The sequence below is a fragment of the Pseudorasbora parva genome, chromosome 9, assembly GCF_024679245.1.
Source record: "Pseudorasbora parva isolate DD20220531a chromosome 9, ASM2467924v1, whole genome shotgun sequence".
NCBI lineage: Eukaryota > Metazoa > Chordata > Actinopteri > Cypriniformes > Gobionidae > Pseudorasbora > Pseudorasbora parva.
The window spans coordinates 35,059,044-35,078,799 of NC_090180.1; the positions used below are offsets into that span (position 1 = coordinate 35,059,044).

At 38.4% G+C, this 19,756-nt stretch overlaps 2 protein-coding genes across 2 annotated transcripts; one reads left to right on the forward strand and one right to left on the reverse strand.

The window, feature by feature from the left end:
• Positions 1–592: 592 nt before the first annotated feature.
• Positions 593–5,503, forward strand: si:rp71-1g18.1 (uncharacterized protein LOC559922 homolog). Its single transcript, XM_067453257.1, has 4 exons — positions 593–1,034; positions 2,323–2,477; positions 3,326–3,413; positions 3,658–5,503. The coding sequence occupies exons 1-4, from the start codon at positions 761–763 to the stop codon at positions 4,527–4,529; spliced, it is 1,389 nt and encodes a 462-aa protein (XP_067309358.1). The 5' UTR covers positions 593–760; the 3' UTR covers positions 4,530–5,503.
• Positions 5,504–10,757: 5,254 nt separating this feature from the next.
• Positions 10,758–19,163, reverse strand: tox4a (TOX high mobility group box family member 4 a). Its single transcript, XM_067452404.1, has 9 exons — positions 18,256–19,163; positions 18,059–18,118; positions 17,634–17,936; positions 17,244–17,489; positions 16,810–17,160; positions 15,077–15,157; positions 14,259–14,993; positions 11,541–11,692; positions 10,758–11,442 (listed from the first exon to the last, which is right to left on the reverse strand). Exons 1-9 carry the CDS (start codon positions 18,358–18,360, stop codon positions 11,385–11,387), a joined length of 2,091 nt encoding a protein of 696 aa, XP_067308505.1. The 5' UTR covers positions 18,361–19,163; the 3' UTR covers positions 10,758–11,384.
• Between the last annotated feature and the right edge of the window lie 593 nt (positions 19,164–19,756).

The window sequence follows — 19,756 nt, forward strand, 5'->3', positions numbered from 1 at the left end:
TAGATGTAATTATGTTATATATATATATTGTAGCCTATATAAAATGATATTGCCATGACTCCCACCTCTGACATGTATGTAGGCTACACACAGCCTATACTCTCTCTCTCTCTCTCTCTCTCTCTCTCTCTCTCTCTCTCTCTCTCTCTCTCTCTCTCTCTCTCTCTCTCTCTCTCTCTATATATATATATATATATATATATATATATATATATATATATATATATATATATATATATGCCTATATTTAATTAAATATACATGCTTTTGTATTAGTTTATCATCCATATCAAATTTTTCTTACAACAAAAACATGTGGCTCAACTTTTAATTTTATATTCGCAGGACATACATTAAAAACCCTACACAATTAAACTAATTATAAAGAGGCTTAATTAGGCCTAATCGGTTTGTTTAGTTTATTGTCACTCTAGCCACATTCTCCACATAATGCTATACAGTGTAGCAAAACATGGTTTCAGCTTGTATTTCAACAAAATATAAACTTTAAACAATGAATATTCTATAAAAATAACCAAAGGACCCATACGACAACATTTTTGCTTTCAACATTCCCTTTAAAACGACGTCTGGATTTGGCGCCAGCCGTGTAATACGTGCATACGTCATTGTGGAATGTCAGCAGACACGCCTATTACTTCCATCTTAGCCATGTGGCTATGACCACAAACGACTGCACGACTGATCCGTTTGTTTATGCATTGTAACTTATATTGTGCATGTTGAGACCGACAGCAAAATGTCCCCGTCCGTGTCCAGGTTTCAAGCAGAGGTGGCGGCCGTTATGGAGGTGTTACTGAAGGTGGCCGTCGTGGAGATAACGAAAGTTTTCGAAGGACGCGCATTGGAATCCCATGGCTGCACGGTCGACAGAGAAGCTCAGATCAAAGAAGATCTCGTGCGTGTCCCTGATATCAGAGCTCATATGGAAAGTGCATTGACTAATCTATCGGACAAGATGGTTTGCAGCGTCGGTGTGCAAGTGGGAGAGACACTGCTGTCCAACCACCAGGGTAACGTTATGTTTTTGCGTAAACAACAGCCACTTCTCTAGCTGTGGATGTAGCTTGGCTTTACTTCCACATTTGTTGAATTCAACAGGAGTAAACCGGAAGAAGGCTGTCGTATATGGCAAGCCGTTTTAATAAGCATTGCTTTTATCTGTTTTATGTGACCGGTATTTAAAAATAATAATGAGGATAGATAGATTATTCGTTTTTCCTAATTCTGTTCGTTAACGTTATTTATTTAATATACTTTTGTCTTCCTTCGCTATTAGTCTCTGTTCTAGTAGTTTTATATTTAGTTACATTTTACTAGGCTAGAAAATAATGACAATATAATAAATTATTACAAATAGCTGTTTACACCAAAGACCTGAACATGATATATTTTGATTAACGTTATAGTGATATGTTATATATTCGTACAACAATGAAAACAGAATAAATGTATATTGATTTGTCATGTTGTGTTAATTCAAACATATCTCTCACAATAGCAAACATACCTCTTTTTTTTTTACACGAGTGAAGTCTGTTTATAAAGTCTATATGGTGATGTACTCTAAACTGAAAGACATGAGTAAATAGTGACTAAATCAATACTATCAAAAAAGTCACTGTTGGAATTGTTGGAAGTATTACTATCTAATTAAAAGTTACTGAATTATTGAAACTAAAAAGGTAAAACTTATTATTGGATTGGTTAAAAATACCAAGTAAGAAAGGGAGCTGTGGTGTGCTGACTTTTCCTTACTTTTTTGTTTGTTAATGGATGAGCTTTTTTGCCTATTAGATGTGCACACTTTGTGATGAATTTTTGTAAAACAAAAAACAAACAAGTAACATAAATACTATTTAGTTTTAACAAGTAAATGTTAAAAGGGTTTTCCATACTTTGAAAAGTATCAGTCAGCACTACTGCTGCGTTTGTCAGGGTTGAAGTCCGACTTTGTAGTAGTTTGATTTGCAGACTATTGCTTAGTTTACATGCTAACATTGTTGTTTGTTGTGCCTGTGACTTATTAAATTAGTAAGAGCTAATAATCATATGACAATATTTGATCAAAATATTTAATAAAACTTTTTATGAATATTGTTTATTCACCTGTTTATGCAAAATTGAGCTGGTTTTTAGACTTCTACATTTTTCAAATGTAAAATAACTTTTCAAAAGGACAATGTGCTCATAAAATCCCAAATAATGTCCCTTGAGAACTAGCAGCACTGTAATAGACACAGACCAGGTTTCTAAGTTGTAATATGTTGTGTTCTCTTCTACCCCGAAATCCCCATTCAGATCTGTGTGTATCCATTGAGAAAGATGGGATTTATCTGCAGGAATCCAAAGGAGAGGAGGGACTTTCTCCCTCTGAAAGTCTCTGCAAGGAGTCGCCAGAAGCAGTGGATTTGCAATGCATGGTTGACCTTCCATGCACAATCTTCAAAGAAACTGTAGGTGGCGCTGATTTTTCACTTTCTCTAGTTAACTAGATAGTTTGAAATAATGTTCATTATGCATTTTAAAGATATTAGATCTTTTTTTTTTCTTTTTTTTTGTGTTTTATTTATCTTGACTCAAACAACATTCACACTAGTGTTTTGTGGAACTCAATCAAATTTAATATTACTGTTATTTTAATTATAATTATAAAAATGAAGATGTAAATATATTACCATTTTAAATTGCAACTGTACTGTGACATAAAGGATATTTTCTTATCATTCTTATCTTATGTCTTATCATTATCATATGTATACATTAATAAAAAAAATATTTTTTTAAATAAATAAATAAAAAATGGAAAAAGTAATATGTATTCTCTTTCAAAGTTCAAACCCACAAGCTATTCAACATTTTGAATCCTCAAACTTTTATTTTGATGGTATACTAGTAAAAGGCTGTAGACGTCTGTCCACAAAAATGCTGGAAATGATGTGCCTGTGTAAATAAAGTGAAACACTGAATCACGAGCTGCCCGTTTTTCAATCTGAACCATGCAGCGTATGAGACTATACAGTTATTTAATTAAATCACAGCTATGTTAAAATGATCTTGCAACCCCATTTATTTATTTTACTTTTATTTTAGGTATACTATTAGCTTTTTGTAAATTCACAAACCCCCTGCAGTTATTAACCCCCATTTGGGAAACTGACCTAGAGAACAAATGGATATTAATATGAATTAAAATATGTTTATAATTTAAATATTTAAAGAAGAACGATGCTACACCAAAAATGTACAACAATTATTTTATTTTCCCTTATTAACCAAGTCATATTGTTTTTCTTTTTTTTAGGAGATTGGAGTGGGGAGGGGAGACAGCATAATTCATGAACACCCATGGACAGATGACATAAAAAGAACAGAGACAATTCAGGAAAATGGTATAAAGAAACTAGACCAGCTTAATTTATAATCCTTTGTCCAGCTACACAGAGATGCTTAAGCTGAATATATAAAATGCAATTTTTCTTCATTATGTATCCAGAAATAAACTCTGATTCTAAAAGTAAATGTTTTATGTACACAATTTTTACTTTTATTTTTTTTAAACAAAAAAAATCAGAAATTACTATTGAATGAAAAAAAAATTCTCCTTTTTTAATCTTTTTGTTTGTGGTCTTTTAGGTCTTCAAGGACTTGATGCTCTTGAGGAACCTTCTTCGCACTCTATAGTAGATCCAGAGCCTCATCCATTCAGCTCTGTTCTAGGTAACATTCCCAGCGCTGACCTTCCCACTGACAGTATAACCCAGTGGGACCTCGACCTTATGGAAGTAAATTCTTCGCTGTCTGTTGAAAAGTCACCTCACATAGAACCCCCTCAATCCAGCAAAACTCCAGTGGAGGCCAATGAACTCAGCCAGGCATCAGGTACTAGTGCGCTGAATGCAAAGAAGGTGCGTTTCCAGATGAGCCAAACGCCTTTCGATTGCAAACTGTTACGGCCTTGTTCTGTGCAACTTGTGAACCTACTGATGCTGTCAAGTGTGCCAAGGGTGAATGGATCCAGCAAAAAATGCTTCTCTACACCCAAAGATCTGCGAGCCCATCAGCGTGTCCATACGGGACGTCGACTGTGCTGCTTTAAAGAGTGCGGGAACGGCATTTGGCGCCTGCAGGGAGTCCTCTCGCAAGGACATGCTCATGCATGCAAGATCTGTGGCAAAAAGTTCAAACGCAAGAAGATCCTAAAGCGTCACGAACGCTTTCATACAGGCGAAAAGCCGTATTCATGCAGAAAGTGTAAAAAGACATTTGCCCTGCGGAAAAGCTTGCGAAGGCACGAGCGATTCCACACTGGAGAGAGACCTCACGTCTGCCCACACTGCAGGAAAGGCTTCCGTCTCAAAAACAATCTCAAGGCTCACCTGCGCTTTCACACTGGTGAAAAGCCCTTCATTTGCAACTTGTGCTCGAAGGGTTTTAGGATCCTCAAGAACCTTGAGAAACACAGACTCGCTCACTCTGCACCAGTTAGCTTTCGAACTCTTCAGTAACGGAACAAACGTTTTGCGTGACCTAAACCAAACACCATATTTCTACCTCGCATCAGAACCACTGGATCCAGCTGGTAAATATAACACCCGAGCTGACGCACAATAGCAAGTAGGATATAAGAACATTTGGGGTTACTCATTTTGCGTGTTCAAGTTTCAGGTTTTCTTCTTAATATCTTTTTTTTTTTCATGTTGAATAGGATTGTTTGTGGACCGATTTCTTCTGTTGTAGTCTTTGCTTTTTATCTGCATCTGTACTAATCATATGCCCGGTTGGAAAACTAGACCCCACCAGTAGTTTCATGCCACTAAATGTAAAAATGTCCAGGGCATTAGAGGGTTTCATCATACAGTCCAACACAAACAGACTTGACTAATTATTGCTTGCTGTAAATACTGAAGTCACTGCTTTTAAACTCTTATATTTGTAACAATGACTTTTAATAATCTGTAAAATTGAACACTGGAGATAGTTGGATGCTGCAAGATTTGCAGGGCTTTATATATCCTTGTAATATTTTTTCAAAGGAAATAGTCTTGTTGTTCACTACTTGTTTAGCACGCTTTGTTCACTTTAAGCTTCTTTTTAAAAAGCTGTAAAAAAATATTGCTGTTAGTAACACACTTGCTCCCTTTTTCAGATTGCCTTTTACATGTGCTTTTTAACATTTTAATGTGATCTCTTTGTATGGGCCAAGAAAACCTTTCTCAGATTGCTTTATTTTTTTGTCATACAGTTTTGTTTTGTCTTAAAAAAACAAAACAATCAATGCTGTCAATTTCGGTTTAAAAAACAACAACAACCTAAAACAAAAAACTATGTAGAAACATTTGTAGTAATATTTGTGAGTTCATAGCAAACAAAAGAAAAGGTTTCTGCTTCAGTTTTTGTTATACATACTTTTTTTAACCGTTTCTCATAGCCATAATGACAAACCTATATAGTTTGTTTTTGAATAAACAATAACCTCATATCTTTGTTTATTGGGCTGTTTTTATTAAAAGGGTCAAGCATATATCATTTTCTTGCTACAAGAGCTGCAGTTAATTGAAAAACTACTGAAGAAAAGTTTGAGCAATTCAATGAAAAAACATGCCAGTGTCGTGGGAAAAAGAAACATAATTATTATGGTGAAGCTGGAATTGAAAAACCAGTTAGAAAAATGTTTTTTTTTTTTTTTTTAGAAAATTGTTGTTTACAATAATGTATAGTGAGACTCCCATAGTCTATAGTATTAATAGCTTTTGCTCTTTTCAATTTACATGTACCTGAAATATTTTCAAATGATCATTAATCAAATCATGAGATATATAGTAATACTCAGTCATACAATACATAGTTTGCTTGAATCAAATAAAATGATAAAAAAAACATCACACAAACTGATGTTTCTGCTAAAATGAAACCATTAGTTGGTTCACATCTTCTTCCAGTTGTGTTGATCATGTCGTTTGCGCCGTGAATAATCCATCTTTATCAGGGTGACTCTTTGCAAGCCGTTGCGATGCTTTCCCTCGTTAGCAAGGGAGGTTCCTTACCAGCACACAACCTTGATCCCTTACTTTATTCTTTCTGTCTGAGGCTGGAGTTTGTGTTGGAGTAAACCATTTCCTGGCTGTTTTCACCTGTGAGTGTAGAGTATTTTTGTTAGTGATATGTATTAAACCTGCTTATCTGGCTAGTCGTCCTTTTTGGTGTGACCTGTGGTGTTTTCATGTTAAAGGGTTACTTCAGCGATTAGCATATGGCTTTGTATCAGTAGAAACCCTGGAGTATATTCAAATGATTGTAATTTCCCCCCTCATATCCCCCTGAGACAAGAGATTATTGCATTTTATTTCTGGAAAAATTCCTCCTATGATGGAAATTGACGATATTTGTATCATAGGAGGAATGTTTGGCCAAAGGCTAAAGACTACAGCCAGCAGAGGGAGCCATTTTCCGCATGTTTTGAACCCGCACATGGGGGATGGGAGATCACACTCAGAGCTCAGCTGCAGGCACTCATTTAAACAGAGCTATTGTGAGCAATGTAAGTCTTTTAACTTCTCAAATTAATTTCTATGAAAGTTAAGCTTGCAAAGGCATGAACTGAAGCGCCAGACTGAATTCGCGTTGTGAATGTATGCCGCGAGTGTAGTCGTGATTACCTCAGCTCTCATCACGAGAGCTCATTTATCTCACTCCTGCAGTTAGTGCTCAGTGCTGTAATACTCGCACGGTGACTCACTCATTATATTGAACAGACACGTTCAGTTTTTAATTGTAGTGTCTTCTCCAACTCAGTCACAGTAATCCAGTTGGTGGCTTTGGGAATGGCCTCACAGGGCAGCGAAGCATTCTGGGAATTGTAGTCTTTTATTCCCATGAGACAAAAATACATTTTCTGTCTTTTCTCAGTGAAGAAAGCACCAAATTCAAAAATAATTTCACATTTCTACTACATTGATGACCCAGTTTAAATACAGATTAATCTTCCCAGCGCTGAAGTACCCCTTTAACAGTAACAACATTTTATACATTTGAACAGAATCAGTTCAGTTCAATGGAATCCATCATGACATACTGCAAAAGAAAAGAGTTAACTCTCTGTGTATGGACAGAGCTAGCTCACTTGCTCTCTGCCTTCCCACGTTATGCGCTGCGTAGGTGGTGTTTCTTTCTGCCGCAACAACAGACCATGATAGCCAGATTCATCCATGGCCATTATTTTATTATGAAGGTTGAGGCCTTTTTCATGAACAATTGAGCTCAGTGGTGCCTCATCAGTTGCAAAATTTGGATTAAATGTTCAACAGTAAGAGCAAATACCTAGAAATTACATTAACTGCTTCTTTGTTGCAGGTTTTGGAATCTTCTGCATTGCCTCCACACATGTTTTGGACAGAGATTTCTGGTCATTACTTGACCTTCTGTTGCCAGATGTTTTAAGAGTTTCACTGTATCCTGTTCGCACTCTCGCTTTCTCGGACTACATGTCATCCACATATTGCAACATCGCTGTACTTACGTGAGCTGTAATGGTTTGAAGCTTCTTCTCTGTGCCTCGTGATGATTGGGTGGTGATTCACAATGACCTTGACAAAGCCTTGTCAATGTATACGATTTTCTATTGAAATTAAATGCAAACCAAAATTAACTGTCTGGATGTACAGGCATGCTGAAGAAGGCATTGTATTGACAACAGAGAACCATTCACCATCGCTCGACACTTGTGACTAAATCGTGTAAGGGTTTGGGACACTTGGGGCTTGCATATGTACTGCTTCATTGACTACTTGTAAGTCTTGTACAAGTTTTTACACGTATAACTACCGGTTACACATTTTTAATTAGCCTAACATCAATTTGATTTTTCTGGTATGTCCCTTACGGCCTCAATATTTGCTGCCTCTTCCTCTAAGATGAGACAGTGATTTATGTTATTGTCCACTACACAGTACAAATTCAATATCAGCTTGACATATTTTTGTTCAATATGCAGATAAGATAGGGTTAAATTTGATCTTTTCCTAAGTATCTTGCCGATCTGTACTAAACATGAATGTTTTCACAAATAGGCATCTTCCCAGTGGTCACATCTGCTTTTGACAGTGATACATGGGGAAGAGAATCAAACTAATGCTTTCGTGATGTGTACACGGGTCTTCGGCGTGTGGTTGTCTGTACACTGCATTTTCAGAATGCTTCTCCTCAAATCTGTTGTTGGAAAAGCGGGCTTTGATCTTATACCACTCTGCTGGCCCCAACCGGAGCATTGTTTTAGTTCATTTACCATGCACGGAACTGAAATCTTGGCAGAACAATAAAAACTCTGCAGCAAACGTGTCACCTTATTCTCAGGGGTCAGAGGGGTGAGTTAATGCTTCTTTCAGGTCTTTTTCTGACCATGGTCAAAACACCAGCATGGCTCCTTCTGGTGCTGAGACCGTCACCATTCACCACTCAGTTTCCGCTGTCAGTTCTGACAGAACTACTCATTGTCGCTATAGGGCTGGGCGGTATATCGAGTCTATGCAATATAGAATTTTTTTTTAATGATATGGAATGAGGCAATACCGTTTTTAACGATATACAGTAGATTGATACAAGCGCATCTGAAAAATGATGGAGTACGCAGTAAGCTGATCCATGGAAAGTGAATGATACAACTTGTCCTCAACAGGACACATGCTTTATTAAGGGCTTTAAAACAACTGGTAAGATATAGTTAAAACAAAGTTTAGAGCAGCTTGCCCAATCAGATGCTCTTTTAGATAGACTGTTTGTGCTGACAAACAGATAAATAAGCTAACCTACTCAGTGTTTAATGCAATGAAATATGGTGCTTTCCTCAGTGCATAACTTCCATTTCACAGGTATATTGCCTATCTGTAAATGTTAGAAAGTCATGCAAATATGTCCATTTTGCTGTCTGGAGAGGACAAGCCTTCTGCATGTGAAAAAATGTCAGGCTTCCATGAATAAATATCGCCATGTGCATGCGCGGCAAAAAGACGGAGCACATACAGGGAGTGCAGAATTATTAGGCAAGTTGTATTTTTGAGGATTAATTTATTATTTTTACAACAACCATGTTCTCAATGAACACAAAAAACTCATTAATATCAAAGCTGAATATTTTTAGAAGTTTTAGTTATTTTAGGGGGATAGCTGTGTGTGCAGGTGACTATTACTGTGCATAATTATTAGGCAACTTAACAAAAAACAAATTTATACCCATTTCAATTATTTATTTTTACCAGTGAAACCAAAATAACATCGCAACATTCACAAATATACATTTCTGACATTCAAAAACCAAACAAAAACAAATCAGTGACCAATATAGCCACCTTTCTTTGCAAGGACACTCAAAAGCCTGCCATCCATGGATTCTGTCAGTGTTTTGATCTGTTCACCATCAACATTGCGTGCAGCAGCAACCACAGCCTCCCAGACACTGTTCAGAGAGGTGTACTGTTTTCCCTCCTTGTAAATCGCACATTTGATGATGGACCACAGGTTCTCAACGGGGTTCAGATCAGGTGAACAAGGAGGCCATATCATTAGATTTTCTTCTTTTATACCCTTTCTTGCCAGCCACGCTGTGGAGTACTTGGAAGCATGTGATGGAGCATTGTCCTGCATGAAAATCAGGTTTTTCTTGAAGGATGCAGACTTCTTCCTGTACCACTGCTTGAAGAAGGTGTCTTACAGAAACTGGCAGTAGGACTGGGAGTTGAGCTTGACTCCATCCTCAACCCGAAAAGGCCCCACAAGCTCATCTTTGATGATACCAGCCCAAACCAGTACTCCACCTCCACCTTGCTGGCGTCTGAGTCGGACTGGAGCTCTCTGCCCTTTACCAATCCAGCCACGGGCCCATCAAGACTCACTCTCATTTCATCAGTCCATAAAACCTAAGAAAAATCAGTCTTGAGACGTTTCAGCTTGTGTGTCTTGTTCAGTGGTGGTCGACTTTCTGCCTTTCTTACCATGGCCATGTCTCTGAGTATAGCACACCTTGTGCTTTTTGGGCACTCCAGTGATGTTGCAGCTCTGAAATATGGCCAAACTGGTGGCAAGTGGCATCTTGGCAGCTGCACGCTTGACTTTTCTCAGTTCACAGGCAGTTATTTTGCGCTTTGGTTTTTCCACACGCTTCTTGCGACCCTGTTGACTATTTTGAATGAAACGCTTGATTGTTTGATGATCACGCTTTAAAAGCTTGGCTATTTTAAGACTGCTGCATCCCTCTGCAATATATCTCACGATTTTTGACTTTTCTGAGCCTGTAAAGTCCTTCTTTTGACCCATTTTGCCAAAGGAAAGGAAGTTGCCTAATAATTATGCACACCTGATATAGGGTGTTGATGTCATTAGACCACACCCCTTCTCATTACAGAGATGCACATCACCTAATATGCTTAATTGGTAGTAGGCTTTCCAGCCTATACAGCTTGGAGTAAGACAACATGCATAACGAGGATGATGTGGTCAAAATACTAATTTGCCTAATAATTCTGCACTCCCTGTAGAATAGGAATGCAATAATTCTGACTAATATGTACATCAAAATATTTGTTGTTGGACAATAAATATACACACATACATACACAAACACACACACACACACACATATATATATATATATACACATACACACACATACATATACACAGGTGCTACAACCATTTGAGCATTGCATTAAAAGGGGCATGTTTGCAATAAATTCTGAAACTTAGTCCATTTTGGCTGCCTTTTATTAATACTTGAGTAATTTTTGTAACACAATCTAAAAAAAAAGTCGGCCAAACCCTATAACTAAGGCAAAAGAATTTACACAAGAGCACTTGTGAACACTGATCTAAGACACTGTCAATACAACATAAGAAAACTGAAAATGGAATAGAATTGCAGACTGATTGCATTGCTGTTTGAGGTTCACCAATACTCCTAAATTTGTCATCATAATCAAAATTACTGCATTTGAAAATAACACAAGGGTTCAGATTTGCCTCCTTTTAACAATAACAAGCAACATACATACACAAAAATAATAAGATAAACCACTGGCCAAAACCTGATGGAAACAATACAAGGTAAAAAAAAAAAAATTCACTGTAGGTCTTTTCCAATTGGGAAACCAAGTCAACATGTAATGTCGCATTATATTCATCAATAGTTGGAACAAAGACAAATACTTGTCCTTTAATATCAAGAGTGATTTTTCCACAGTTTTTTTATGCCTTAGATATTTCACAACAAAAACACTAAGCCTTCACTAGTAATTCCAGTAAAATTTTGTTCTGTTGTTATAAAAGACACATCCAGCCATGCCAAGACCCAGAATCAGGAGGATTTTGTTTCATTTATTTGACAGTGGCTGAGTTCTGGCTCTTGATTGAACACCAGGCCATGAAAATATCCCTGGTAAGAAAATAGGGATGGTTAGTAAATGGAATTTGACTGTGCAAAAAAAAAAACACCTTACGAAGAAAAGAAAAACTGCATACACAAAAACACACCTGCAGTGTGTGGCCACACATTCATTGCTGCAATACTCCTTATCCCAGTCTCGACTCTCCACGGCCAGGTTTGTGCATCCAGCGCGGACACAGAGATTCGAAGAAGGAGCAGAAGAGGAGACCGAAGGAGCAACACTTACCTCCATCTCCATCTGAAAAAGCAGGAAAAACGTCTCTAAATAACTCTTTGCTGTATGCTTAACTTGTGTTTGACCTCTTAAGGCACAGATATAATCAGAGCGTAGTTCTTTTCTGTTCTTTGGTAATGGTAAAAAGAAAGATATACTGGTATCAAACATGATTGGCATAAATATTTGCTGCATGCATTGGGGTAAATGGACTGCATTTATATAGCGCTTTAACAGACCCTATGGCCATCCAAAGCGCTTTACATTTTGCCTCACATTCACCCATTCATACACCGACGGCGATGTCAGCCAAGTAAGGCGCCATCCAGCTCGTCGGGAGCAACTGGGGTAAGGTGTCTTGCTCATGGACACTTCGACACTTGGTCAGGTGGAACCGGGGATTGAACCACCAACCCTTCGGTTTGTAAACAACCTACATGAACCACTGAGCCTCCCAATAACAAAATAAACAATAAAAAATGACAGCGGAGAGAAAACAGCAGTTAAGAAAGCATCTGATCATAGCAATGTGGATGTGTTTGCAAAATCTCTGCAATTCCACACCCTAATAAAAGATTGCTTTAAAGCCAGCAGATTTTAAAAAGTGTCAGACTTGAGTTAATGATTTCTACTATAAAGCAGCTTTTACTTTTGTCTCTTCTGTTCTCCAGAGCGTCTGTAAAATTCAGCTTTGAATCAGAAATTGCATTTTAAAATGTATTAAAATAGAAAAAAAGTTATTTTAAACTGTACAAATATTTCACAATAATAGTTTTTTTTTGCTGTATTTTGGATCAAATAAATTCAGCCTTGGTGAGCAGAAAAGAATTCTTCTAAAACATTAAAAAAATCTTACTGTTCTCTTTTGACTGGTTGTTAATATTACTCATTACTTAAATTGTATAATTACACTGTATCAGTGACACCTTAAAAGAAAGTGTAACCAGAGTAGCTCTGTTGATGTTAACCCGTTTAATCCCACCGGTCACAATTGTGACCGTCAATTTTCCTCGAATATTTTAGTGTTGTATTAAAAATCAACTTCTATTATGAAGCAAATTTTCATTTATAATACCCATTTAAGATGTCTACATGAGTTCTGGGCAGGTCTAACATTGCTGTATAGTTTGGTCGTGTGACCACACACACTTATTTCTTGGTACTGCCATCTTAGCACAATGACAATGTGAAAGCACAGAAATGACAGGAAAATTTAATGAATTAATCAAAGTTAATTTTTGAATAGCTCATTCATTTTTTGCACACATCATCATGAAAGGGTCATCTATACATACATATTGAAATTATATGAATACATAGTTTATTCTGCTGTCAGGATGCATATAAAAGAAGACGGTCACAATTGTGACCGGTAGTATAACACAGAATATGTCCCCTCTATGTCATTCTGTGTTATTCATATGAACTCACTCACAGATTGAACTGAAAACTATCCATCTGCCCATCTGCCCATCCGTCCATCCATCCATCCATCCATCCATCCATCCATCCATCCATCCATCCATCCATCCATCCATCGTACTTCTGTCTGTCTATACCTTTGTCTAGCTATACTTCTTTCTGTCTGTCTATACCTTTGTCTAGCTATACTTCTTTCTGTCTGTCTGTCTGTCTGTCTATCTATCTATACTTCTGTCTGTCTAACTAACTACACTTCTGTCTGTCTGTCTAACTATACATCTGTCTGTCTATCTATATGTCTGTCTGTCTATACTTCTGTCTATCTAGCTAAACTTCTGTCTGTCTGTCTATACTTCTCTCTGTCTGTCTATCTATACTTCTGTCTGTCTATCTATACTTCTGTCTGTCTGTCTGCCTGTCTGTCTATCTATCTATACTTCTGTCTGTCTGTCTGTCTGTCTGTCTGTCTGTCTGTCTGTCTGTCTGTCTGTCTATCTATCTATACTTCTGTCTATCTGTCTATCAGTCTATACTTCTGTCTGTCTGTCTGTCTGTCTGTCTATCTATATCTATGAGATATACCTTATAAACCTTATAAGATATACCTTGTAAACTTCCAAATTTCAGATTTACCAATTGGTGCTTCAATGTTCAAAGTTGCTCTTCCTAATATTTAGGAGTAATAACTACATGTATGTGCCTAGATCTTTTCAAGGTTTGTTGGTCACCTCTTCCCCTCTCTTTGGCCAGACACGTTATTCAGTGAAGATGAACGTGTTACCTAGATTTTTGTATTTATTTCAATGGGCTGCAATTTTCATACCCCCAATTTTTTTTTTATTGTGTATCATGAACAATAGAAATAGTTTTAAAGTAAATCCTAATCATATCTCATTCTTATATGTTGGATATTTTATTGTTATTTTAAGTTTCAAACCGGTAAATAGGTCTAATAGAAGAATTTGTATGAATTCTGTCTATGCTGTTTCCCACCGGTCACTATTGTGACCGAGTATAAAACCTAATATTTCACTAACTTAACCAACATAAAATCAAAGAAGGCATACCATTTGTGTGTTAGGGAGGTCTAAGGAGTAAATTGCATGTACTCACATTGCAGGAAAAAATTTGGGATTAAACGGGTTAATTATGGGGGGAAAAAACCAACCTCTTCGGGTTCCTCTGTCAGAGCCTCATCCGTCCCAGTGAGCAACTCCTCTTTGGGCTCTTCCACTTTCACCTCAACAGGGGCGGGATGTGCTAAGGCTGAGATGGTGGATGCAGAAATAACAGGATTGACACTTGTTGCTGTAGTAACAATAATGGGTGTGGACAGGTCAGAGTGTATTGAAGCGGGCACAATCTTTATCTGAAGAGGCGGTGGAGGCGTAGCCGTGACAGCCACGGAAATTCCTGCCCCTCCACGGGGCTTGGCCTGAAGAGGAGGCGGGGCTTGGGTTTGTACCATCTGCTGCAGACGTGGTGGAGGTGGGGTGCCCTGCATCTGCTGCAGTGGTGGAGGCTGTCGTCCAGCAGAAGCCGGGTGCACAGCTCGTACTCCGGCCGGAATCACCGTCACCATAGACGTGGGGATCTGGTGGAGCTGAGAACCTCCCTGCAGCATCTGCTTTGAGATGATGATTTTCGTGACAGTGGGTGTCGGGCTGGGGTTAATGTTAGGGGGCTGGCCGATGGCCAAGGGTAGAGAACCCGTGCGAGAACGGGTGGTGACTTGAGGCAGGTCCAGGATAATATTGGATGCGCAGATGTTGGTGATGGTGTTCTGCTCAGGGATAGGAGTCAAGCGCGGACGGACAGGGGCAGCAGGTGCGGGTGTGACGGGTGCAGGACAGGGGACAGAGGGCGGAGTGGAAGGAGCAGTATCTTCCATCTCATTAGATGGCTGGATGAGGAAAAGAAAGTATAAGATTAGACAGCAAAAAAACAATTAAATAGCAAAAACAAAAATAGAAACAATTCACTCACTTTTGAGAGTTGATTAGCTCTGTAGGCAGCTAAAGCTTTAAGATACTCTTTCTTAGCTGCCTCTGTTTTCCTCTTGTAAACCTGCAAAAGTTCATAATTCAAGTTTCATAAAAAGCATGTGAATGTATGTAATATTTAAGGATGGAAATGGTAAATGAATTCCTTCACAAGGTGTATTTATAGACTTTTTAGACTTTTCAGTCTTTTCTGACAACTGCAATTCCAATAATTGGCCTTAAAGGGGGGGTGAAATGCTGTTTCATGCATACTGATCTTTTTACACTGTTAAAGACTTGGAATCGCATAATAAACATAGACAAAGTTTCAAAAGTTAAGGTGGACGTTTGATGGGAGTATTTCTTTGTCAAAAATACTACTTCCGGTTAGTCATAAGTTTCGGCAAGTTTTTTGAGATCATGCGTCCCCTTTGACGTTAATGGGGGCGGAATTTCCTTGTATGGGCGTTACGGACAATTCTACCGGAAGCGCGTGAGAGAGAGAGAGAGAGAGAGAGAGAGAGAGAGAGAAAGCGAGGGAGAGAGCGAAAGCAACAGCCTACGCCCATCAAAGCGCTGGCTTGTAGGATGCTGGACAGGTGATGTGCACATAACAATGTCACCAAAAAAGTGCGTTTTTGGTTGCCAGACCAAGACAGTCCTGCACAGATTCCCCAAAACCCCCGCGTTAAGGCAACAGTGGATGTAATTTGCTTTTCCGGATCAGCAACTGAGTTGCGCGAATGTTTATATCTGTTCGCTGCATTTCGGTGCCGACTGTTTCATAAACAAGGCCCAGCTCGACGCCGGATTTTCCCAATCGCCTAATGCTGAATGATGGAGCAGTCCCAACGTTAGAAGGGTGAGTGAGACTGCTTCAAATGTCTGTGTTTTTTTTAGTCCGCTTACTGTCTACACAAACCACGCGTAAACACACAAACACACGTGCACAACTGCACTTCCCACATGTACACCTTCAAAGACAAAAATATGACGATATAATTCAAGTATAAATATGTAAATAACACAAGCCGCTAAGCATATTATATAGTTAGTGTATAACTTGTACCACATAGAGACGTCCTGCTCTAGTCGTTTTTGCTGCTGCTCCTGTTCAACTGCAGCCTCTGGGTCTGATTCCGGATCATAGATGTATGGCTGTATCTGATTAAAAGCCATATTTTTATTTTGAATAAAGTTTTTTTCCCGCTGTTAGGGATGAGACAGCTTTACGACGCACTCGACTCAACACACAGCGCGCTGCTGCACACGTCATTATTTAGCTCCGCTCACACGACACGCCCCCACCCGCTCGGCTTTTTTCGGAAAGACTCGGAACAGCGCATCTTTCTTATATAATTATTAAAAAAATAAAGACTTTTCGGAGATATGCAGGATGCAATGCTACTCTATAGGTACTCAAGATTGACATGACACTGACTGAAACTGAGTGTTTCACCCCCCCTTTAAGCGTATATACAAGCCAGTGGTGTGAATTTGGGCAGGACAGTCTGTTTATCTTACCAATGGAATGTTGAAAACAATTGTTCTGCTAAATATGTTGTATGTAGTAAAGAAATGCATAATGTTACAAAAGTTGTGTCAGGTTTGATGAAAGTAATGCACATTTGTTGAGGGAAAAAAGCGCAATGACCCAAATCTTTGAATAGTAATGCATATTTTAATTGCATTACACTTTTTGCCAACACTGTCAGTCTTTAAAGAACTATACTCCACCTGTTTTTGCTCTTCTCCAAGACTGTCCCACATAGATGCCACTATCTTAGACACCTCTCCGAATGTGGCATTGGGGTTTTGGCCTTTAATAGCTGCCTGGGTGTCTCTGAAGAACAGAGCATAGGCTGACACTGGTTTCTGTGGTTCATTGGGATCTTTTTTCTTCTTTCCTTTTTTGCCTCCGAACGTTGCTCCCGTATCCACTGTGGTCATAGGCACCATGGCCGGCTTGCCGCCCACCCTCCTCACCACAGCTGGAGGAGCTGAAGTGAGCTGGGTGGAACCCGTCAAGTTAGGGATGTGTGGTATGATCGTCGCAGAGGCTGAGAAGGAGTCGACCAGCATGGTTTTCTGTAACGGAAAAGGGGATAGGTTGTAAGATGTAAAAAGAACGAAAATGTGCAACACATCAAGCCCATCACTGAAAGACTCACCTGTCTGAAGTCTTCCATGTCTTCATCCTGCAATGAGCCAGAAGGAGATGGTGTGGTTGACAGTGGATGGTCAGGTGACTTGGCTTCACCACCAAGGCTGAGCCCTAACTGAGCACTTAGATCTGAATGGTCTATGGTGGTAAGTTGATTGTGTCCCAAGAGACTGTGGTTCATGTCATTTATTGGAACATCAATAGTCATGGAGGAGGAACTATTAAAATGGGAGCCAACAGAATGGCCAAGATCCTAATAAAAACAAACAAACAAACAGGTCAAGACGAAATATGATATGCCAATCTACACTTTACACAAGATCTAATTCCATTAATAGCAATTCAAGTGCCCATTCTTACAAGTTGAAAGCATGAAGAAAAAAAAAGCTAAGCTTACCACACCCAGAGTTGAGCTCAACAGTGCACTTCCACCCGGCTGGTTAATCACACCCAAACTCAGGTGCTCTATGCCCTGAGAAGATGGATTCATGAAAGCAGAGGCAAAAGAGGGATCATTTCCCCCTACAACAGTATTACTGGCAAGACTATTTCCAACTCCAGGACCCCTCGAGCTCTCAGCCTGTTCGGCCAACTCTCCAAAATGGGCCTCCACATCCTCGATGGTGAGCGCAGAATCTGGATCCAAGGAGATTGGGATTTCAAACTCTTCATCACCCAGACAGGGTGTATGGAATGTTTTCTACAGATAAAAGTAAATGCATGAATAAAATGATAAAAACTTTTTTTAATATAAATACAAACATACATGTATAACATTTAGTTACTATTAAACAAGTTAATTGTGAACAAAATTAGAACCACCTCAAGAAAATGATGACCAGGTCCACTGATGGTCAGGTACGACTCATTGCCACCTGCGAACTAATAAACAGAGGTTTACCGCTGTATTATTTAGCAGCAGACATATTGATCAAAAGGAACACTACATGACATGCTTTAATTTCAAATAAAATTATATTTAACTACAGATGTTTACTACACAAAGCAGTCATAATTACCTTGTTCACGGAATCATATCCATTGTAAGACGAGTTTTCCATAAACTCGGAATCAACATGTTGACCAGTCCCGTCAGAGAGATCCGAGTAAAAATTTAGATCCATGAGGATAATATTAAGATTAAATAAATAGATAAATTAAGTAATTTGGGTTTCTTGATATGAGAGAAGCGGTTGACCTTGTAACAATCCAAGAGCAACAAATTAAGAAAATAATCAAAGGGCTAAGTCATCTAAGAAAAAGAAAAACATCTTCACTAAAAGAAAAGAAGCAAGAAACACAACATCTTGTTCTCGGTATAACCCAGCATATGGTAACTGTTACGTGTTGCCCGCTGAATAATGCCAATACACCTCATTACACGATTCCACACGCAGCGCAAGTATTACCAGATTTGTTCAAATCTTACCAATTCAGCCAGCTAGCAGCAGCTAACGTTAACTGGCTAAGTGCTACTAACGTTAGTTCACAAAGATGTTGCTGTTAAACCCAACGTGAGGTTTCATTCATCACAGGCCTCGCGGAGAGAGACTCCGGTTATTTGCTATATGTTATATCCAATGTCTCATTAAATATGACTATAAACGGTATATTCTTAATATATATTCAAATTTAATTAACAAAGTTTGTATTAGAGTTGCACCAGCAAAGACAGTTGCTGCCAGTGCTAAAAAATGGACCGATTCGATCGGTGCTCTGTTACGTTTGTCTGTTTGCTTTCACAAGTCACATTAATCGCACTCCGATCCGATCATAGATATTCGTAGCCCATAAAATGAAACCCTTTTCCTGAAAATACTTAACGCGACCCACTTCGTCTCTAGTTAATAGACCTCAATTTTAAATAACAGTTCTTCTGTTTTGATCATTCACTCTCTATTACTAATTCGATAACCACCACACAATTATTTTCCCTTATCGGCGCTGATTGTCACATGGCAGCCGTTTTATTTTTTCAGCGAGGACATGCTGGACCAATCACAGTCCTTATGATTACAGGGGACGGAATCTTAGAGCAAGAGCTTACTAATGCTGAACGGAATTCAGTTTTTAGATCAGCTATAAAGAGCCAATTCTCAAATGTGTACTAATGTTTTCGATAGGACAAACATATGGTCTTCTTGTTATTGAAGGCATAAAAGAGAATGTCACATGTGCCCTCTAGAGGAAAATCTTTTTCATTTTCTCTTTTCGCCTAACCCCACCATGACTTACAATTCCAGGTCCATTCTCAATTTTCATTTTCCATAGTACACTCCGTCTATGAGTCTATATGCTTGGCATTGGTTAAAAAATGTAATTCGTACATACACACACACACACAAACACACATATATATATATATATATATATATATATATATATATATATATATATATATATATATATAATTATTAAATATAACATGAACGGATTTCTACATAATTTTACTACTCTAACTGAGGTTTCCATTTAGCCATGTCCCTGGGTACAAGCGTTTATATGCGAACGTTTAATTTG

Bases quoted from the DNA above. Each gene is read 5' to 3' on its own strand.
- si:rp71-1g18.1 (XM_067453257.1), top strand. From the start codon at position 761: ATGTCCCCGTCCGTGTCCAGGTTTCAAGCAGAGGTGGCGGCCGTTATG. The intron at 1,035-2,322 runs GTAACGTTATGT...ATCCCCATTCAG, and splicing joins ACTGCTGTCCAACCACCAGG to ATCTGTGTGTATCCATTGAG. The intron at 2,478-3,325 runs GTAGGTGGCGCT...TCTTTTTTTTAG, and splicing joins GCACAATCTTCAAAGAAACT to GAGATTGGAGTGGGGAGGGG.
- tox4a (XM_067452404.1), bottom strand. From the start codon at position 18,360: ATGGATCTAAATTTTTACTCGGATCTCTCTGACGGGACTGGTCAACAT. The intron at 18,119-18,255 runs GTAATTATGACT...TCTGTTTATTAG, and splicing joins GATATGATTCCGTGAACAAG to TTCGCAGGTGGCAATGAGTC. The intron at 11,693-14,258 runs GTTGGTTTTTTC...CTGCTTTTTCAG, and splicing joins TGACAGAGGAACCCGAAGAG to ATGGAGATGGAGGTAAGTGT.